The sequence below is a fragment of the Chiroxiphia lanceolata genome, chromosome 15 (genome assembly GCF_009829145.1).
Source record: "Chiroxiphia lanceolata isolate bChiLan1 chromosome 15, bChiLan1.pri, whole genome shotgun sequence".
Lineage (NCBI taxonomy): Eukaryota > Metazoa > Chordata > Aves > Passeriformes > Pipridae > Chiroxiphia > Chiroxiphia lanceolata.
The window spans coordinates 7,621,188-7,640,391 of NC_045651.1; the positions used below are offsets into that span (position 1 = coordinate 7,621,188).

The following is a 19,204-nucleotide window of genomic DNA, read 5'->3' on the forward strand; positions in this document are numbered from 1 at the left end:
CCCCAGAACCTCTTACACCTGTTTCTACCTGTCCATCTTTCCATGACACACTACCAAAAGCACATTGGGAAAGCGTCGTGGTTGCTCACAGGGCTTGTGAGAAGACAGAAAGTATCTTATGACCAAGGAAAGAAGGATTCAGATGTAATGGTTGTAATGAATAATTTTAGATATTTTATATTATTATATTTTATATTCATAATGATATAGATCAAGACTTGTTCATTTGGGCTAATGATGAAAACTAAAGCTCACAGCTACATGAGTAGTGCCATTGATTTTAGCACTGGTAATATCACTAAACTATACACTATTCCCAACACATTATGTTAAAATTGCACATATAAGATGTCTTTATTGGATTTAAAAAATAATTAGGGTAGCTTAATAACAATTTCCAGTAACAGAAGCAAGATCATAGAGAAAGGAGAACTCACATTTTGGGAGAGTGTCCCTGAGTGTCAGCATCATCCAAGTGTCCTGGAGAGGGGCCAGGCCAGGGTGGGGGCAGGTGGAACTTGGGGTTAATGTCTGGGACTGAATAGAAAACTGTGGATTTCTTTTGGATGTTCAGCCAAGGGCATCATTGGTGCCATCAGCATGTACAGTCCATCACCCACGTGGTGCCCTTTACCTGTCACTGCTCATCTGTTGGATCTTACCTGCATTTTATATCCGCTCATAACGACGGAACGGGGGGGGGGGACGACACGACATGACAGTGATGTTGGAGTGAGATGTACTGAAATAGCCCTAGCTCTGTACAGAGGAGGGATGGTGACCCTTTGCCCCCGGTGGTTGATGGGGGGTGGCACAGCTCCCGGGGACAGCAGTTCCCACAGCCCGGCTCTCTTCCCGGCCCGCCCGCCAGAGCAGCTGGGGAACATCGCCTCTCCTGACAGCCCTTCTCCTCTGGAGAGCTCAACCCCGCCCGGATCACTGTCCCATTAGCACCAAGCTCTGATCCCCAGTGATGTGACTGCCCGGATTTCAGGGCTGTAGACAAGGTCTGGGATGTCAGAGCAAAGGCAAGAACAGCCCCGTCGCCTTCTGTTCCACAGCTCAGCAAATCCAGCTGCTAAAATACATTTGCACTGAAGTGTGCTAGAGGATTTTTGACAGCCCAGCACTGTCTAAAGCTGGAAGGCTTCAGCAAACCCTTCCCAGGAAGTTCAAGGGGTTAAATTCCAAGCAGAGTGTCTGCCCAAATTCCTTCTGCTCTCCCAGCTCTATTTCATGGGTAAATGGCCGCTCACAGATATTGAGTTCCCAGTTCAGTCAGCACTAAGTCTCGAAATCAGGAATGTTTTGCTTCAGTAAAGACTAAATAAAAAGTGTTAAAGGGTTTAGATGTGGCAGCCCAATGTGGCACAGGCACACCTGACTGGGAATTTGGTAAGAGGAGGTGCTTTTAGTACCTCCTGGCTGCTTTTGCTGGGATCCCTGGGGCAAAATAACCCTAAGAGCTGTGCCTCGTTTTCTCCTCCCATTAAATGGGCATAATAATAAAAATACATCTGGAAAGACACAAAATTTATGCCATGGAGAGGATGTTTATAGTATTAATGGTTTTAGTGATTTTTTAACGAGTCTCTGATGAACCTATTTTTCTCAAGCTTTTCTTTGGGAGGCAGCTCATTAACATGCAGTGTAATTGCTGCAAGTTTTGTTTTTCTTGCTGTGCTTTAAAAATCCTGAGCGTTTTGGGATAATTTTTGAGCCATTTGTGATATTTGTGTCATCACAGCCCTGTTTCATGACTCAGTATCACACCAAGATCCTGGTACAGCTCAGGGCTCGCCCAGAGACGGCGACAAGCATGCAGCTCCTCTTCCCATGGACCTCAGGGGACATTTGCTCATCCACTCCATTTAAATGGGTGCTGGTCTCTCTTTGGAGAGCACCCCAGGGATTGATGTGCTGGGGAGGAGAGGCCAAGGGTTCTGCAGCTTCTCCTGTCACAGGTACCACCTCTATACTCAAGTGCCCACGAGGGGCTCGGCCTGGGTCACACAGACGATGCCAAGTGCCTTTTTTGTCTTTGGTTGATTTTTATTTATCAATAAAACAATACTACAAAACATGGGAAACATCTGCATTAAATACAGACCTGCTGATACTGTGCCAGTTTTTAACCTGCTGTATTTACAGAGCTCTCCCCACAGACACCTCGGCAGCAGCAGCGCGGGGGCGGAGGCAGCACCAGTTCCCGGCTCTCAGCAGCAGCAACGGGAGAGAACAGTCGAGCGAGAAGTGAGTATCCGATGCTCTCTGCCCTCACCTGACACCATCCCGTTGTCCCAGTTCCCTGCAGCAGGTTTCCTCCTTGCCCTGCCTCGGGACAGAGGGGAGAGGCTGGAGGATGCAGGGTTTTGCGTCCCAGGCACTGCTATCCCACCCACATCCTGCCTAACAGTGGAGGGATCTTCTCTCCTGGATACCTCCAAACAAGCTGCTGAGCTCCTTGTTTGCTGTGGTTTTGGGGCACAACAATAATTTAGTCCCATTCCTGTCAAGCCCAGAATGACCTACAGGGTCACACCTCACCTGCCCGAGCATCGTACCAGGTGAGAATTGCCCAGGTCAGGGAGCAGAAGGGGTGACAGAAGGACTGCCCACAGCCTTCTCCACCCCACACCTCCTCCAGAGACTGACCACAGCCTTCCCACCCCCCACACCTCCTCCACAGACACCACAGGCGTGGGGACAGCTTGTCATTTTGAGGGGTTAGGGGTTACCTCTGGGGAGGGGTGGCCTCTCCCCTGAAAGGGCTGTGAAAAGCAATGAGTTTGCTCTTCCCACCCCAACTCACCCTTGTGGCTTATGGCAGCACTCGGCATGGAGCAAGCCCAGCCCTAACCTGGTGCTGCCCACTCTGCTCCCAGGCCAGAATGACTGTAACTCCAGCAGCAAGAAAAAGAAATGTACATATGTGTGTGTGTGTGTGTGTGTGTGTGTGTATATATATATATTTCTATATATAAGCTCCTTTAATTATATAGTTGTAAGGCAGATTAAAATCATTTTCTGGTATCACCTGGTATCAAAGGGAATCTCTCCTATTTTCCATGCACATCATCCAGTGTTGCGTAGGGGAGGTAATTAAATCCTCAGTAATTATTGTGCAGGTGTTCTAACCCGAACACCCACTACTCTTTCACATCTGCCCTGACATGAAAAGAAGACAAGACAGTGCTCAAAAGTGCTCAGAATAGCAAAATTCAGCTTCCTGCCTCAGAATGAGTGTGGGAAGCAGCAGAGGTAAGCTGCTTCTCAGAACTGAGGGGTGTCCTGCTGGAGAGAAGACCTGCCACCCATACTGGGGGTCTCAGCTGCTCCCCATGTGTTCTCCTGTTTGGAGAGATGGAGCGTGAGAGACAACCCCAGCCAGGGGTAACACGGCTGCAGACCCCTGGATTTGCTCAGGAACAGCAGCAGAACTGTCTCCTCCGTTCACCCTGCCCTCTCCCCCAGCTCCTTGGCTCCAGGCAAGGGGTGGCTAACCTGGGAGAAGCTCATCCGAGAGCTGTAAGGGGGGTTTAGGGACACTGGCCCTGCTGCAGGTGTGGCCCCGAGGCAGAAGGCAGGTGCCTCCTACAGAGTTCTCTGCCAGGATAGGGATTGTGCCAGGATCACCTGGCTCATGGTGCTGCCAGCACTGGGCTGGTGCCGCAGGTATACCCGGCGAGCAGCCGCCTCACCATCTGAGGAGACACAGCTTCCAACACACTTCACCTTCCATATGCTTGTGCAGACACTGCAACATCCAAATCCCTGCTACAGGGAAGCACCATATGGGGCAAATGCTGCAAAGATGGATCTTTCACCTTCTCCCAGAAGGGGCCGTTGGAAAGGGCTTCCTCTCAACCACAGCCAAGTACCACAGATTAAAAATAATAATAAAACCAATCATCCCTGGATCCTCAGCTCCACAAGTGAGCCATCATCTGGTTTTCTGGCTTTTTCAGCCCCAGCCTGCCTACAGCGATGCTTCCCAATTCCATCCATGCAGATATGACTGGGAGCATTGGGAGCTGGGCCACCCACGTGGCAATGGCAGCAGGACAGAGCCCTGATTGCTCCCAGAGAGCTGTGCTGAAGGGAGGAAGATCATGGAATCACAGAATGGCCTGGGTGGGAAGGCACCTTAAAGCCCATCTCATTCTACCCCCTGCCAGGGGAAGGCAGGAACACCTTCCACTAGACCAGGCTGCTCCAATCCCCATCCAAGCTGGCCTTGAACACTTCCAGGGATGGGCCAGGATACAGCAGTAACCCCAAATTGTGAATCTGCTGCTCCAAGAACAGCCATGCTGGGGCAGAACAGCTCCTTCCCACCACCTTTTCCCCTTTTATCTTTGCAGCAGCTACTGCAGGAAGGTGAACACTGCTGGACACCATTCCCCAGGGACTTGCCTGGGATGGATGACTGGGGACCAACTCTGGAAAAGGCCACAGCTGGCTACCTCTCTGTGCCCCAGAAAGATATCCTGCCTTTCCCCTTGTATCCTTCTCCTCTTGTCATGCCCTGCACCTTCTCCACTTGTGACTCAGCCGCTGGCTGGGATGAAGCCATCCCTTGCCAAGATGTCTTTAGAATGACAAAGGATAAAGTATTTTTGGAAACCCTCTGGCAGGTAACCCCTAATGCAGCAATGGCTTCTCCAGCTGCTGGGGCCAGGACTTTCAAATCACAGCATCACAAAATCTCTGTGCGAGACAGGGAGGGAGAAGAACTTTCCCCTGTGACCACTGAACTGCTATTTTCAGACCAACCCAGAAATAAATGAGGAAAAATACCCACCACTTTCACAGGAAAATAATGTTCAGCTGGGAGGGAGGGAAGTGGTCACAAGGTCTGATGTTAAATCCCCATGGGCAAGAAAGCCTGGATGGATCTCTGGATGCATTCCTGCGTGTGTATGTGACAGTTGAAGGATACCAACTTATTTATTCTTGTCTGTGCTCTTACAGTGTATATTCACTGCTTTATTTGAATGGCAAGACACAAATTGGCTGCAGTTTTCAGTCACCCAGCGTCCTGACACCGGTGCTGTGCTCCCCCCATGCAGGGTCTGACACCCACCCTGCACATGGAGCAGCTCTTCACTCATCATGCCCTGAACCAAAGGCCAGCTCTGCTTCCAGCAGCAATGCCAGAGCAGAGGGCAGCAGCAACACCTTCACTTCCCACCTCCCAGCCTCTAAAAATGGCATTTTTAGCGCTTGTAGCACAGCGACCCAGAAGGTGCCATTGCACGCATGACCCCACACAGGTCACAGCTGTGACTTCATTTTTTCCAAGATCTCTCTCTTTCCTGGTGTTCTTTGCACCAGGGAAATACAGCAGGCTAAAAGCTACAAGATTTTTTTTTTTTACATACCACAGTAGAAACAGTTACCGAGTTATATTTGTCAGAGTCACAGTAGTTTATGCATATTTGCTATTCACAGACTGCAGAATATTGCCAATAACCTCACTGGTGGGGACTGACAACACGGATACATGCATTCAGGTGAGACCATTAGCAAGGATGTCTATACTGTATTAAGCACATTCATTTTTTTAAACACCTTCCAGTAAAATCGATTCCTTTAAATTTGTAGTTAAAACTTTTTTTTTTTCCACAATTACGCACAAAAGAACCTGTAAACAGTTTGACATTACACTTATGTACAAGTGAACCACGTTGGAAAGTCGAGAGGTAATTCAGTGGGTGCCACTTAATCTACATCAATGTGCAACAGACTGACTCAGCCTCAGCGAAGTCATTAAGTGCTGTATGAGGTCCGAAAATGTAACGTAAGCAAGGCCCCGAGAGATCACAACATCACCAAACCCCCTCTACACCCCATGTTGGCTGGGACAATATTGCACTGGCAGCACCTGCTCTTCTGTACAGCCCCGAATGACTGGGGGGGAACTGGTCCAGCCACCTCCCTGGGGCTGGGGATGGCCAGAGGGGACCACAAAGGGGCCCCAGGGAGGACATCATCCCCCTCAACTCCAACACCCACCCGTTCAGCCAGCTGGGCCCTGCCACCCTCCTGCTTCACCTCAGTAAGTTTTGTCTGTGTAACTCTGAATTCTGCTTTTTCGTGTTTGCTTTAGCATTGCTATAGTTTAAAATCTGCAATATCCTATTTATAAACGGATTTTTTAGCTAAGTGACATCGATGCCAAGAAAAATAAAGAATGTCTTTTTATAATATAAATAATTTAAAAGTGCTTTTTCTTTTTTTTTTTTTTTCTGTCCTTTTACTATTAATCTACAAAACCCCGTTGGGGCATAAACTATCCATAAGACTGGACAATTATTTTGTACCATGATACACATGGGGCCTTGTGCATAAAGTACTCTGAAAGTCCATACTCGCTGTGGTAGGAAGGGCTTTGGGAAGCGTAAGGAGCTGAAAAGTTTCCTCCAGCCTTCTTAGGGCTGGGAGAACAGACTGGGACACAGCTGAAGGGCTTGGTTACGTGATGGTCATTGCCAATGAACTCCAACCTTGTCTTCTCCTTCAGCCCACAATTTGAAAATGAAATTAATAAATGGACCACCAAACTAGAATTAAAACACCAAAATGTTCTCCAGAGCACTGTGAAGCCTCTGGGCAGTGTGTGCAGATGGTAAAATAATTTGGTCCCTGTGGGTCTGTGAAAACTGACACATTCTCCCTATGTCTCCCCCTGATGCTCTGAGTCCTGCTCAGGTGTCTCAAGGTGTTTGGGCACATAACAAAACCCTTGGAAAGTGAGAATTCTGCCCATGAGAGGTGGAAGCTGTCATGGGCACAGGGGCAGGTGGGATGTGGGTGGCTGTGACAGGAGCTGTGTCACCCACCCCATGGCCCACAGGGGCAGGGGTTGCTCACCACGTTCCCTCCCCAGTGCCCTAAGCTAAGCTTAAGTAAGACTATAGACCAGGCCATGATATTTACAGGCTGGCTGTGCCACACCATCCCCAAATGACTGGACCTGTGCCACACAAGCAATGTACATGGATGTGTATGTTCTTACTCATCCTCACTGGGGCAAGTGCCCATTTTTCTTGAGAAAAGGTGTTTTAGGGGAGTCTCAGTCCCACTGAAGTCAATGTTTTCAATTAGTTTCAACAGAACTTATATTTGGTCTTCATTATGTGTGGAAAGTAGCTCAAAGTCCAGTTTGCCCCCCAGATATTTTAGAAAGAATAAAGTACTCTGTGAACTGAGTTTAATTTTGGATTGCTACCAAAACTGTCCTAGGGAGAGACATGGGTTCTCTCGCTGAAACAAAGTAGAATTGAGTAGAATATACTTTAGAGCCCAAAACCCATCTGCCTTTCTGGCAATCTCATTCCAGTTTCCTTTTCTCCTCTGAAATACCTCGTCTCCATTCTTCCCTTCATGGCCCCATTTCCCAGCACAGCCTCAGGGAAAAGCCCTGGTAGGAGGAAGGTTCTGGACACACCGAGCATGGACCGCGTTCCCCTCCTCCTGTTGGCCATAGGCTTTGAGGTACCACTTTGACACCCACCTATTGCAGGGATTTCCTGTCCCTGGGAACAGTGAGAGGTGCCCACCCCTGAGGGGACGGGGAACAACCTTTCCAAGACGGCATTGGCACCTGCCTTTCATCCCTAGGAGTGTGATTGTATCTATCCAACCATATGGAAGTATGTATAGTTTTGTGTCTCTATATGTCCATGGCACTATTTTTAGGAATAGGTCTTCCAGAGTTACCGTCACCCTCCTGCCACCATCCTGGTGCCTGCAGAAGGTTTGATTGCTCTTTCCTGACCCACTGCCACACACAGCTGAACTATGGGGCCACCATGGAGCAGCATTTTTAATTCCCCTGGTCCCTGTCTCTACCTGCCCATGGTTTTTCCACACCATTGCTAGATGCTCCCATCCCCTGCCCCTGCCCAGTGGTGGCAGAATGAGGTGGCCCAAAGGTGGCTTTTTGAGGGGGTGCCATGGAACAGTGGTGGTGCAGAGAGAGCAGTGAGAGAGGATGGAGAGAAGGGGAGCTCTGGGCAGCATCCACACAGCTCTGACTCTGTCAGGGAGGAGTGACAGCCCCCCATCACCACCCAGGCCTCCTGTGTTCCACCTACAGCCCACCAGTCACTGTAAGCAGCACAAAACCTAGCAGCACAGCCCCAGCTCTACACAAGCCACTCATAAAACAACCATACATGTAGTCAGACCAGAACAAGACCCCTTAGTAGCACAGCAGAACACACACACACACGAACCCCACGTCTGGGCACTGCCCTCCTCCAGCCCCATCTCAAATTGGGTTTCCCAGCAGGTTTGGCCTGCTTGTGATTATTGAAGTTTAAGACCTTTATTTCTGTAGCACTAGAGACTAATAACCATTTCATCTCAAACTGGAGACATGAAGGCCACATAAATCAAGCCCACTCAGGCGCATTTCATTTGGTCTAATTTTTCCACAGTTATTAATCACCGAGCAATCCTGTGTCCCCGGAACATCAGCCTGGGAACACACACACACACACACATCCAATGCCTGTTCTTCCACTCTGGCACACGCAGTTTATAGCCCAAATATTTGTGATATTAAAGAGAGACTTGGAAAGATCTGGATTGAAAGGACAAGGTTTTAGCTCCAGTCTGCTGCCGAGGAACAAGGGACCTGTTCCCAACCCCATTCTCTGCTGGAAATCCAGAGGAGAGCCCTAGCTGTTCTCCATTTTTTCTTCCTTGGTGCCAGAGCAGCAGGGTAAGGTGTGGGAAATGTTTAGCAGGAAAAGAAAAATGTTATAAACTAACCACAACAGAACTAAGCAGGGCCAAATGTGTGGATTTTGTGCAAAACATTCGTTTCTGTGGGAAAATGTGCCTTTTGAGCCTGTAAGTGAAAGGTGGCACAACAGCCAGGCCTGAACTCCAGCATGAGGGAATGTCCTAAAACCTGAACTCGTTCTAAAGCACAGTTCTAGGAAGCTCTGAGTTTCCTCACTGAGCATTTCCCAACCCAGAGTCTCTCATTCCCAGTCCTTGGTACCAACACGGCATGCCAGCTGTAAGGAATGGCACCTTCTTCATGTACAATCTCCACAGAGGTGATGACCAGCTGCCACATCCAAGCCCTATTCTGCAACAACCTGGAGATGTATTGCTGGGAGGGTTTCCCCCTCCCCACAGCCAGCTCATGCTTGTGGATCCCTCTGGACAAGTATTGCTTCCTATTTTTGCTGGTAAAATGTGCATCCTCACCAAAACACACCTGTGTGCTTGTGAAGACCTCACAGTTCTCTGCCAAACCCCTCTGTCCCAGCTGGGCATGATGGAACCCCACAGGAACCAAGCTTCCATCTTGATGGAACTGCATGAGGATCACAGAGAGAACCAGTGCAGATGGGACAGCATCTCCCACAGCAACCTCTGAATTTAGTAGGTGGGAAGCCCTCGAACCTGCAGGATGTCAAAATCCAAGTGCTCTGTGCTACCAGCACTGTCATTGTAGTTTTTTCTATACATATAAAATCTTCTTTCTGTGCCTTTAGAAAACGAAAAATTTATCCCAAATCCTCCAGCTGGGTTGTCCCCAGATGTGGCCAACACAGGCTAGCTGGAGCAATTAAGTTTTCCATCACTCTCCATGGCTTCCCTCCTTGGCAGCCTGAGCCCCCAGAGCTGAGCCTCCCGAGTGCTCCCCTGCTCCAGGTTTGGCTGATCCCATGCCCTTGCCACCTGCCAACCCCCCGACGCTCTCCGGTCTGTGCTGCCATGCTCAGGCCTCACCTGGCCTTGGCACTTCTGCACCCCACAGACCCACCTGCTCCCTTTCCCCTCGCTCCCACACCCCCTGGGTCAGTGCAGGACCAGCCTTTCCCACGGCTCTGGGGGTGACACAGCACGCATGATGCAGTTTGCTGGCTGTCCCACCATGGGATCTGTGGGATGGAATGCAGGTACCTTCTGGGGTTGTACTTTCTCTTGGCACACACCTACTCTCTCCTCCAACAGTGGATCCCCACACAGAGCACCACGGGGCTGGTTGGGTGGGTGATTTCTGTGGGTGCTTCCATGCCAGATGGGATACAGTGCCCTCTGTCCCTGCCAGCTGGGGTAGACACTCCTGGCACTTGTGCCTGGCACCCACAAGAACCAGCACAGCCACTCCACACACAGCTGTGGAACCAGCCCTACAGCTTTCCAGCTGGGATCAGCACACCTTTAACCCACTGACACTGGGGAGCCTTGAGGAACACAAGAGGTGTGGGGAGGACACAGAGGGACAAGATCATCCAAAACAAATGGGAGTATTTGCTGATGGTAACAAAGAACCACAGACTGCACCCTGGTCTCCACTGAAACGCACTTACAGTGTCTCAGAGAAAGGGTAAGGACAGGGAGAGGGAGCAGGGGAGAGACAGTGAGATGGACTTCTACTGTTCAGCCCTCAAAGACCTGGAGAAGAAACCGAACATCCACAGACGGCTAAAAAATGCGCTTTTCTGAGAAAGTGCAGTTATGAGGAGAGAGCCAGAAAATCTTTAAGCAATATATATTGATATATATATATAGATATATATATACATATATATATACACAGAGATATATATACACACATATATATATGCACATATATATATATACACATGCTTAAACTGCCACGGCAGAGCTTGGGGCTTTGCACTGTGCACCTCCCTCCAAACAGATGTGTTCCTAGGAGGACACAGAGGGCACGGAGCTCACATCCCCCTGACCTGCCTGTTCCCAGGCCACGCTCCCACGGCACTGGCAGCTGCATGCAACCATCCCTTGGCATGGGTCTGGTTGTGCCCTAAAGGTTTTCAGCTTGTGTAAGACTCCGAGTTTACAAACGAAAGCGTTTGTCATTGTGCTTCCAGGACTGCAAAAAATATCGTTACCCTACGACTAGAAATGTTAAGGTGAAATAGGCAAATTAGGCAGTACTAGAGATGGATTTTGGTTTTGGTGGCCTAACAAATAATTATTATTGGGAATTATTTTTGTATCACTTAGGATCTGTCTCTAATGTAACAAGGTCGTGTGCTCTCCCCACCCTGAGCCTAAAGGTGGTACTTCCGCAGCAGTTCAGATTGCCAGGGGTGTTTCCTCTCGGGAAACCGGTCTGGGATTTTGATTTTGAGGAAATCCTGGATACATTTTTCCAGCTCCTCCTCAATGGAGAGCTTCTCCTTCACTGCTTTTTTCTTGCTGGAGTTGGACTCCCGGGAGCCGGAGGTGAGAGTCCGGAGCAGGTCGCTCTTCCTGCGGATCTCGGACTGCTGCAGCAGCTGCACAGGGCCCTTCTTGGCCGGCCGGTCCAGAGTCTGTATGTTGGTCTGGCGCGTGACAGGGCCGCAGATGACGGTCTCCTGGGGGGAGCTGGCCTCCGACTGGCTGTCGCAGCTGGACGTCGACAGCTCGTTGCAGGACGTGCCGCTCTCGCCCTCCTTGTCGCCTTTGCCGTTCTTGCAGCAGCAGTCGCAGTGGGACGAGGACCACCGGGAGGGCTCACCTGCAAGAGGAACAGAGAGTGCCTGGGGTGACAAACAGCTCCAGACCTGCCCCACACTCAGGACAGGCTGCTCAGCCCTGCTGGGACTGCAGGGGCTGGGATGGACACAGGTAGCCGGTGCCACAGGAACCCTTGCAGGGAACTTCCCTGAACGTCACCACAAACTGCCAGCAAACCCTCCACCCAGTCAGAATCAGGAACTGATTCCTATTAACCCTGGAACTCCTCCATCCATCCCACTGGCATGCGCTGCTCAGGTCCCTGCAATATCCAATGTGGGTCTGAAAATTTTCCGAGGTCCTCAGTGAGAAACCTCCACTCAAGGATCCATGTTTAACCTGAGTGAGGGACCACGGCTGGAGCACCCAATTTCTCCAGACACCATTTCTTCTCTGAGGCTCAATTGCTGAGCCAGCTGGGGCTGCCAGATGGTGCAGCCAGCATCACCAGCCTCTGTCCTTGTGGGCATCACACCCCAACATCCCCTTCCCCTCCCCAAACCCAATGCTGTGGGTGTCCCACCTCCACTAGACCAGTCTCCCCACACACGAGGGCTTGGTCACACGCAAACCAGAGGCTTTGAGGAAACACAGTCCTCATTTGCATGACCTCAGTGATGGAACCCCAGGACAGTAACTATTTCCTGATTCATGCGGCGCAGGGACGGAATTTTTGTTTTTCAGCTGGAATCCTGCCCAGCCGCAGTAATCCGTGACAAAGGGGAGAGCTGGCACTGCTAACAACTGCTCCCTGACCACACCGCAGTCATCATGGAGATAAATGTCATTTGGAAGCATCCATCTTCCCACTAAAATGGAATTACCATTCCCAGCTCATGCAGAGTAGTAACATCATCCAAACCAAGAGAAGCATCATTAAGCTTTGCAACATCAGAGCAGCACTGCAGCCCCTGGTCTCATCCGTGACCCAGAGTCCCACTGTAGCCCCATCCCCAGAGTCACACCCCAGGGTTGAGGGGTCTCTTACAGCAGGACAAGGAGCAGGGGACAGGATGGTCTGGTCAGAGCCACAACACTGCCCCGGGATCTGCAGCAGTGACAGGTGACACACAGTGTCAGGGTCACAGCCCTACCAGAGCTCCAGTGGAGCAGCAGGAGGTGAGGCCAAGGGGGAAACCTCCTCACACCACGGGCTGAGGGGACAGTTTGGTGTCACCATTCCAGACACAGACCCTCATCAAAAAATGGGAGGAAAAAAAGGAAAAATAAAATGGCCAATTTGCAGCTCCTGAGCCCAAGGATTAGAGCCTGGAGTAAGGGCCCTGTGAGCTCATGGTGGTTACAAAGCCACTGACAGTCACTGGCCTGCTCTTCTGTGTCTCCATCTTTTCTCAACTGAGAACACAAAGCACGTAATTTACAGGAACAGGCAGAAAAACAAAGTCACCAAGCCTCCTCATCTCCTCCTTCCTTTTCCTTGTCAATGATGAAGGAGTCTCTCAGTCTGTGAGCTGTGGGGCTACATCTAATTTACAGACTCGCTTCAGTTCTGTCCTGTATCTTGTCTTAAAACAGTCAATAATGGCTAAATTGAAGATTTTTATCATTTGCTGGGCTTGGACAAAGGCACCATGTACCGAGCACGTGTAAAACCCTAATCACGTGTGCTCTGAGAACACTTCCAGGAGCTGTGTGGATTCCTGCTCCTTATTGCAGCTGACATTCCAGCTCCGTGAGGGTTTTTCTGATGGCTGCTCCCTGCGAGGGTTGGCTCCGGAGCTCTGCCCTTCCCAAACACAGAGTGAGTGATTCCAGCGAGCAGCCACCTCTGCTTGGAAGGCAAAATCAATCAGGCGGAAGCAGTGAGCAGTTTTGTGCTCAGGCCTGGGGAGCAGGTTGGTGTGGAAAGGGAGAGTCTCCATCCCAGCAGTTCCTGCTCACCCCCTGTGAGCACTTTCGCTCTTCTCACCTGTAAATCAGTGATTTTCCCCATGCTACCTCTGTGCATTTAAGGACAACAGTGAATCCTAACAGAGGAAACACATTTGACAAGCAGCAGTGCTGCCACCAGCTCTTTCTCATCGTGTTTTCCCTTTGGACACCATCTCCCTCCTTCCTGGTGGACAGCAGGACCAAGCTCGTGGCAGCAGCATGGGGGATGTTTGCCTGCCCCAACACCAGAGTGACTTGTTCCTGCTGCTCTCGCTGCTGACCCCTCACACCAAACTGAATGAAGTCGGAGAAACAGTGAAAAATGAGCTGAGAGGGAGAAGGTTATTGCTCAGGTCAGTTCCCATTAGCACCGTGTAACCTCCTCCCACCTCCCACCACCGGCTCTGAGCGTGGCACTTCTCGTGCCCTCCTAACAGCTTCCAAGCCAATTCATAGGGACATTCAGCCAAACCACATCTACATCCCCAGCAGCAGGACAGCCCATGAAACCCAAAGGGCTGCGCTCACCCCGCCAAGGAACAGAGGTCCAAAACACACCTTAAGTGCCCAAACAGCCCAAATCAATCATCAACCCCTGAACATCCGCCCCTGCAGCGGCACAGGACATTGCTATGATCATCCAGCGAAAGTCTGTAAGTCTGCCCTCATGTTCAGCACATGCTCAGGTCACAGACATGCTTCTCTCAGCTGTAACTTCATGGCTGTCATACAATCCCAGAATGATTTGGGTTGGAAGGGACCTTAAAGCTCATCTCATTCCAACCCCCTGCTCTGGGCAGGGATACCTTCCACTATACCAGGTTGCTTCAACCTGGTCTTGAACACTTCCAGGGATGGGGCAGCCACAGTTTCCATGGGCTGTGGGGAAGAAGGGATTCAGCCACTTGTGTCCTGGCCAGACCCAGCTCAGGGTTGGTGGCTTGGGCAGAGGGACCCACCAGCTGCCATCAGGCAAAACTACAGTATAAACTTCATTATCACAAAACAAGGCTTTTATAAGTCAATTAAGACCTAATAAATGCTAATTTCAGTTAATGAATATTCACCAACCCTGGGCATACCACAGGTGAGCTGGGAGGCAGAAACTCATCTTTTCATGAGGCAGAACTGCAGAATCCAGGCGAGATGTGATACTGGGAACAGCCACAGGGTTTGGAGATGCTCCCTGGGCAGAGGCCTCCCCTGGCACCAGTGCTCAGTGAGTTGGCCTGGGCCAGTTGGTGGGGAAAGGGCTCATGGGACAGAAAGACCTTCAGACCACTGGGAAATGTGAAAGCCCAGCTAAGCTGCTGGGAGAGCTCCAGCCAGGGAGATCCTTCTGCACCCTGAACTGCTCCTCCACTCTGAGAAAGCCACGGGGCAGAGGAGAACAGATTTCTTTTTATTAACCACAAACTCCCCATACTGGACCACCCTCTCACACTGCCCAGCAGGAGCCTTTTGATTAGAGGAAAACTGATGCCAGGGTCAATTTTTTCCTTTGGGCACCATATTGCCACGAAGTGAACAGTTTTGCCGGAGCTCCAGGAATAATCTCAGTGCCACAGGTGGGAGATTTCACTGAATTTGGGTCTGGGTTAGCAGAAAACATTTGTTCCCTATGGTAAGCCATTAGTGTTCAGTGTGCAGGGGATGTGCATCTCCTGGGCTGGGGGATTTGCACAGCTCCCAGCAGTGTATATCTACCCAGGACGGGTCTCCTCACCCCAGATTTGAGTACCTTCAGAGTGACAGACAGAACCGAAAGGAGAAAAAGAACTATTTCCCTGTGTTTAGCAGTGAGAGGGAAGCACCTGCAGGAGCATTCACCCTGCAGGACCCAGGGCTGGGTAAGGAGAGGTGCTGAGCCCGGCCACGACTCTGGCGCAAACCGAGCATCATGCTCATTTAACCATCGAATTCATTAATTAATGTCTAAATGCTATGAGATTCTTAGATAAAAGTGGCTAATTAATTATGACCTGGCTTTCCTGCTTTCCTCCCTGATCTCAGCACATTTCTCTCCCAGTGCCCTAATTATAATTATTATTATTATTAGAAGCTTCTGAAGCAGCAGCAAAGCCTCTGATGTATAATTGACACACAAACCATCAACCACCCCATTTTCCCCTTCTCTCCCTCCTTCCCAACAAACGCACTGCAAGGAAGGAATGGGAAATCTCCATGCAGTGGATGGCTGCTGTAAGAAAACAGAGGAGCAGAGAGGAGTGGGATATAAACCAAGATTAACACAGGACCTTAAAACCAAAGTCAGCAAAGAGTTTTATGGTGAGGGATGAAACAGACCCTACCCCAGCCAAGTCCAGCTCAGACATGGAGGTGTTTAAATTTGGAAATGCTGATCCTGGCATGAAGAGCCCAATGCAGATGGCCCTAGGGGTCTCAGGGCAGGGCTCCCCCATCCCCATCCCTCTGCCCCCCAGTGGTTACCCCTGAAGAGCAGGGGGGCTGCAAAAAAACTTGAGGTGTCTGAAAGTGCCCCAAAGCCTAGTTCCACAGCAGACTGGGACATCTCCCCCCACCCCCTCCACTCCGAGGGACTTTAAGAAGGAGGTTTTTGAGTTAATTCACCCAGAAAAAGGCTAACAGGGAATTTCTTACTATTCAAATGTAAATACCACCCATAGGTAACTCCCAACCAAGTCCTGTTTGACCAAGTAGCTGCACCCAGATCTGAGTCTGGCCTCAGCCTCTCCCTGTCCCCAGCATTAGATCCCCCCCAGATTTAATACCAAACAAATTATCCAGCTGCTGTACTGGATAGAAATCATCCCCCACAGCTCTCCAGGCCTACCTGGGAGCACAGTGGGAGCACAGCCACAGATGTGACACCTCTGACAGGAACGGGAGGAAGGGTTGAGCACTTCTTGGGCATTTTTTCACTGGTAAATGCTGCTGTCTTGAAATATTCTAAAGGAGCACAGTGACCGTGATGACATTTGCACTGGGAATGTACTCAGCCAGATCATGACAACACCTCCTTGCATTTTGACATCTGTATTACAACTTTAATATCACACCATATATAGTTAATTTTCTGTTATAATGCTTCAGACCTATAGAAGTACAATGTTGTGATATTTCAGAACAAGTGTTACAATTTACCATTTTACAGGAAATTTCAAAATTTTTATTTTTTTACCTACTGAATTTGGACTGGAAGTCCCTTGGTGTGAGACAACATGCCATGGGATGTGGACTGTGCTCTCATATAACTCTGACCTCACAGGCAGATGGCCTTATTCTCAGAACTATACTTCTTTTATTCAGTTTCTGCAGTTTTCAAAGCTCTTTTTCATGAAGTCTGTGGCCTGATCCAGGAATGGTGTCACACCATCCCAGGAGTGTCCAGCAGGAGTCATGGCTGGGAAAGGACAATGTTCCCAGGCAGGGCACAGAGCTAAGTACTGTCTGATGCCTGGCTTTGAGGCAGGCAGGGATATTTTCTGTGTCCAGACACTCATCACCTCCATGTGTGTGGCTGTACCAACCTCCCAGTCTGTGACCATCATTCAAGCCATGTTTCCCCCTGTTCCCAGTCCAATCTGGTCCACTTACATTGTCCTTTCACCTTTTATTCTTCTTCCAGCTTCTTCTGCTTTAGGGCTTTGATGTTGGTTTTGATTTTTTATTTCTGTTTCACATTCCTTTTCTCCTTCCTTGTCCCATGACTTTTACCTCTCCCCTATCCTAGGGCTTTGCTGTATCCTCCACACTTAATCTCTTCTGCTGGGGCTATTGCAACACCTGATTTCCATTTGGGTTGTAATTAACCACGCTGCCCAGGCAGGACCTTTGGCAGATGGGAACAGGGTGATCCCCAACCTGTGGAGACACCACCTGACAAGCTCTCCATCCCACTGGGGTCCCATCACCTGAGTGTATGAGGGGCCGATGCCCTCGCCTCTGAGCTCACCTTTGTTTCCAACCTTATGAAGCCAGTGTTCACCTTTCAACACCAAAAAATGAAGTGTGGAAGCTTTTAAAAATGTCACCCGTTATTCATATGGCAAATCAAAACTGGATTGCCTCTGGGGCCCAGGATAAGGGAACGCTGGTGAGGTGACAATTTGATTTAGATCACGCACTCATGCGAGCCCAACGGCTCCGATGGGTTTGCATCCATGCAGGAATTAAAGGTGTTGTGATTGATGAGAGACCAAGCTCTAATTGCTATTTTAATAAATACATTCTGACGTGGTAATCGAGCCAGATTTATCAGAAGAAAATGTCCCTGTCTAAATAAAATTACCAAGGTAAAGCTGAGGAACAATGACAAATGCCAGGCAGTAACAGGCTCCAGGATCCACACTGGCACCAGGGTGGACACACTGTGGGTTTATTCGTATTTAGGATCAAGTATCTTCAGTAAAATTTCAGTGAGAAAGAAAAAAGGGAAGGACTTGGCAGTACTGTCATTGGTTTGAACCCTCCCATATGTTCAAAGCCAGAACTGGGGGGAGGAAGGGAAGCAGGGAAGGAAGGGAATCCACAGGTGTTTCAGCCCCCTTAGCAAGCTCATACAATTTTTTACCCTTCTTGGGGCAGCTGTGGTGCTGCCATTGACTTGAGCTGTTTCCCTTAGATTCCTGGTTCCTTCCTAGCCCAGCCTACAAATTTCAATTTTCTATTTCAAAGCTTTTTCCATTTATATATTCTGAACTTGCCAACTCAGTATAAACCCCAGAATTGTTCTTGTTCACCCATGATCTCTCTTTTGTATGCAAAGAAGATTTCAGCCAGTCCCCAGAAGCACAGGCACTTCCATCAGGAGCTCAGCACATTGTCATTTTACCAACACTCCTGCGATCTTTCCTAAAAAACTCAGTTCAGGAAATGAACTTCTGTAAGAGTATCAAATTTGTTTGGAAATAAAAATAAGTTCCCCAAATGGTGGAGAAAAATAAGAGACCTGGTGTTAAAATACCAGAAGGCATTTTAAATGAGCCAAAATATTTATATATGGCTCTTTCTCAAAGTAACATGTGATGAAGTTAAAATTTGGAGCGGAAAGAGAAGCCCAAAGTGTGAGCAGCAGTGTGGTGAGAAACAGAAAGCGCTGGGAGAAATTGGTCAACGTGGTCATGGATGTTGTCAGCCTGTTTCTGAAAGCTGTGGTGTACCCCAAGTCATACAGACGACTCCTTGCACTTCATAACAGAAGATTTTTAGAGCGGAAAACTCCTTCCACGGTCAATTTATTCTTTTGGGCATCACTTTGTTGCGGAATTTTTGACTCTACTGGGGTCCCCTGTACTGGCTCACCTGGAGACCCAGCCTGGACCTGGGCTACTCATCACTTGTCTAAATGTGTCCTGAGGGGACCCTTCAGCCTCGGGTGTCTCCCACCTGGGCAGGCAGGTGGGGGCAGTGGCCGCAGGAGCAGCCTGGCCTTCCCTGCATCCTTCCCAGTGGATGTGGCGGCTGTCCTGCTCTGCACCCTCCGACCAGCACAACACACAAAGGAGACAGCCTAGAGGGGCCCCAGGCAGCCTCCTCAGCAGGTCTGATGGAGCCTGTGGAGATTTTTGGGTTGGGGGCAGCAGGAGACCCCATGGCTCAGCACATCTGACCCTTAAGTGACTCACTGCCGTGTTCAGGAAATTGTTCTGCTTCTTACTGTGAAGATGTGCGGTGATAGCTCAGCGTCTCCATCATTAATTCAGGTCATCTGTCAACTTTTAATTGTTTCTGATTATGGTCTCTTCAAATCAATCCTTTCTTTAAAGCTCTTTATCAGCCTGGCCGTAGCTGTGTGCTTAACCAAATCCTTCTCTGTGAGCAC

The 19,204-nt window shown here is 49.5% G+C and overlaps 1 protein-coding gene across 2 annotated transcripts in view; it reads right to left on the reverse strand.

Annotated features, from left to right (window-relative positions):
- Positions 1-5,401: 5,401 nt before the first annotated feature.
- The window catches only part of KCTD16 (potassium channel tetramerization domain containing 16), a 71,214-nt gene continuing 57,411 nt past the window's right edge, over positions 5,402-19,204 (reverse strand). For both annotated transcript variants that reach the window (XM_032703117.1, XM_032703118.1), the window contains exon 3: positions 5,402-11,506. In XM_032703117.1, the coding sequence (XP_032559008.1) occupies positions 11,055-11,506 (452 nt within the window). In that variant the 3' untranslated portion in view covers positions 5,402-11,054. The remainder of the gene's footprint in view (positions 11,507-19,204) is intronic.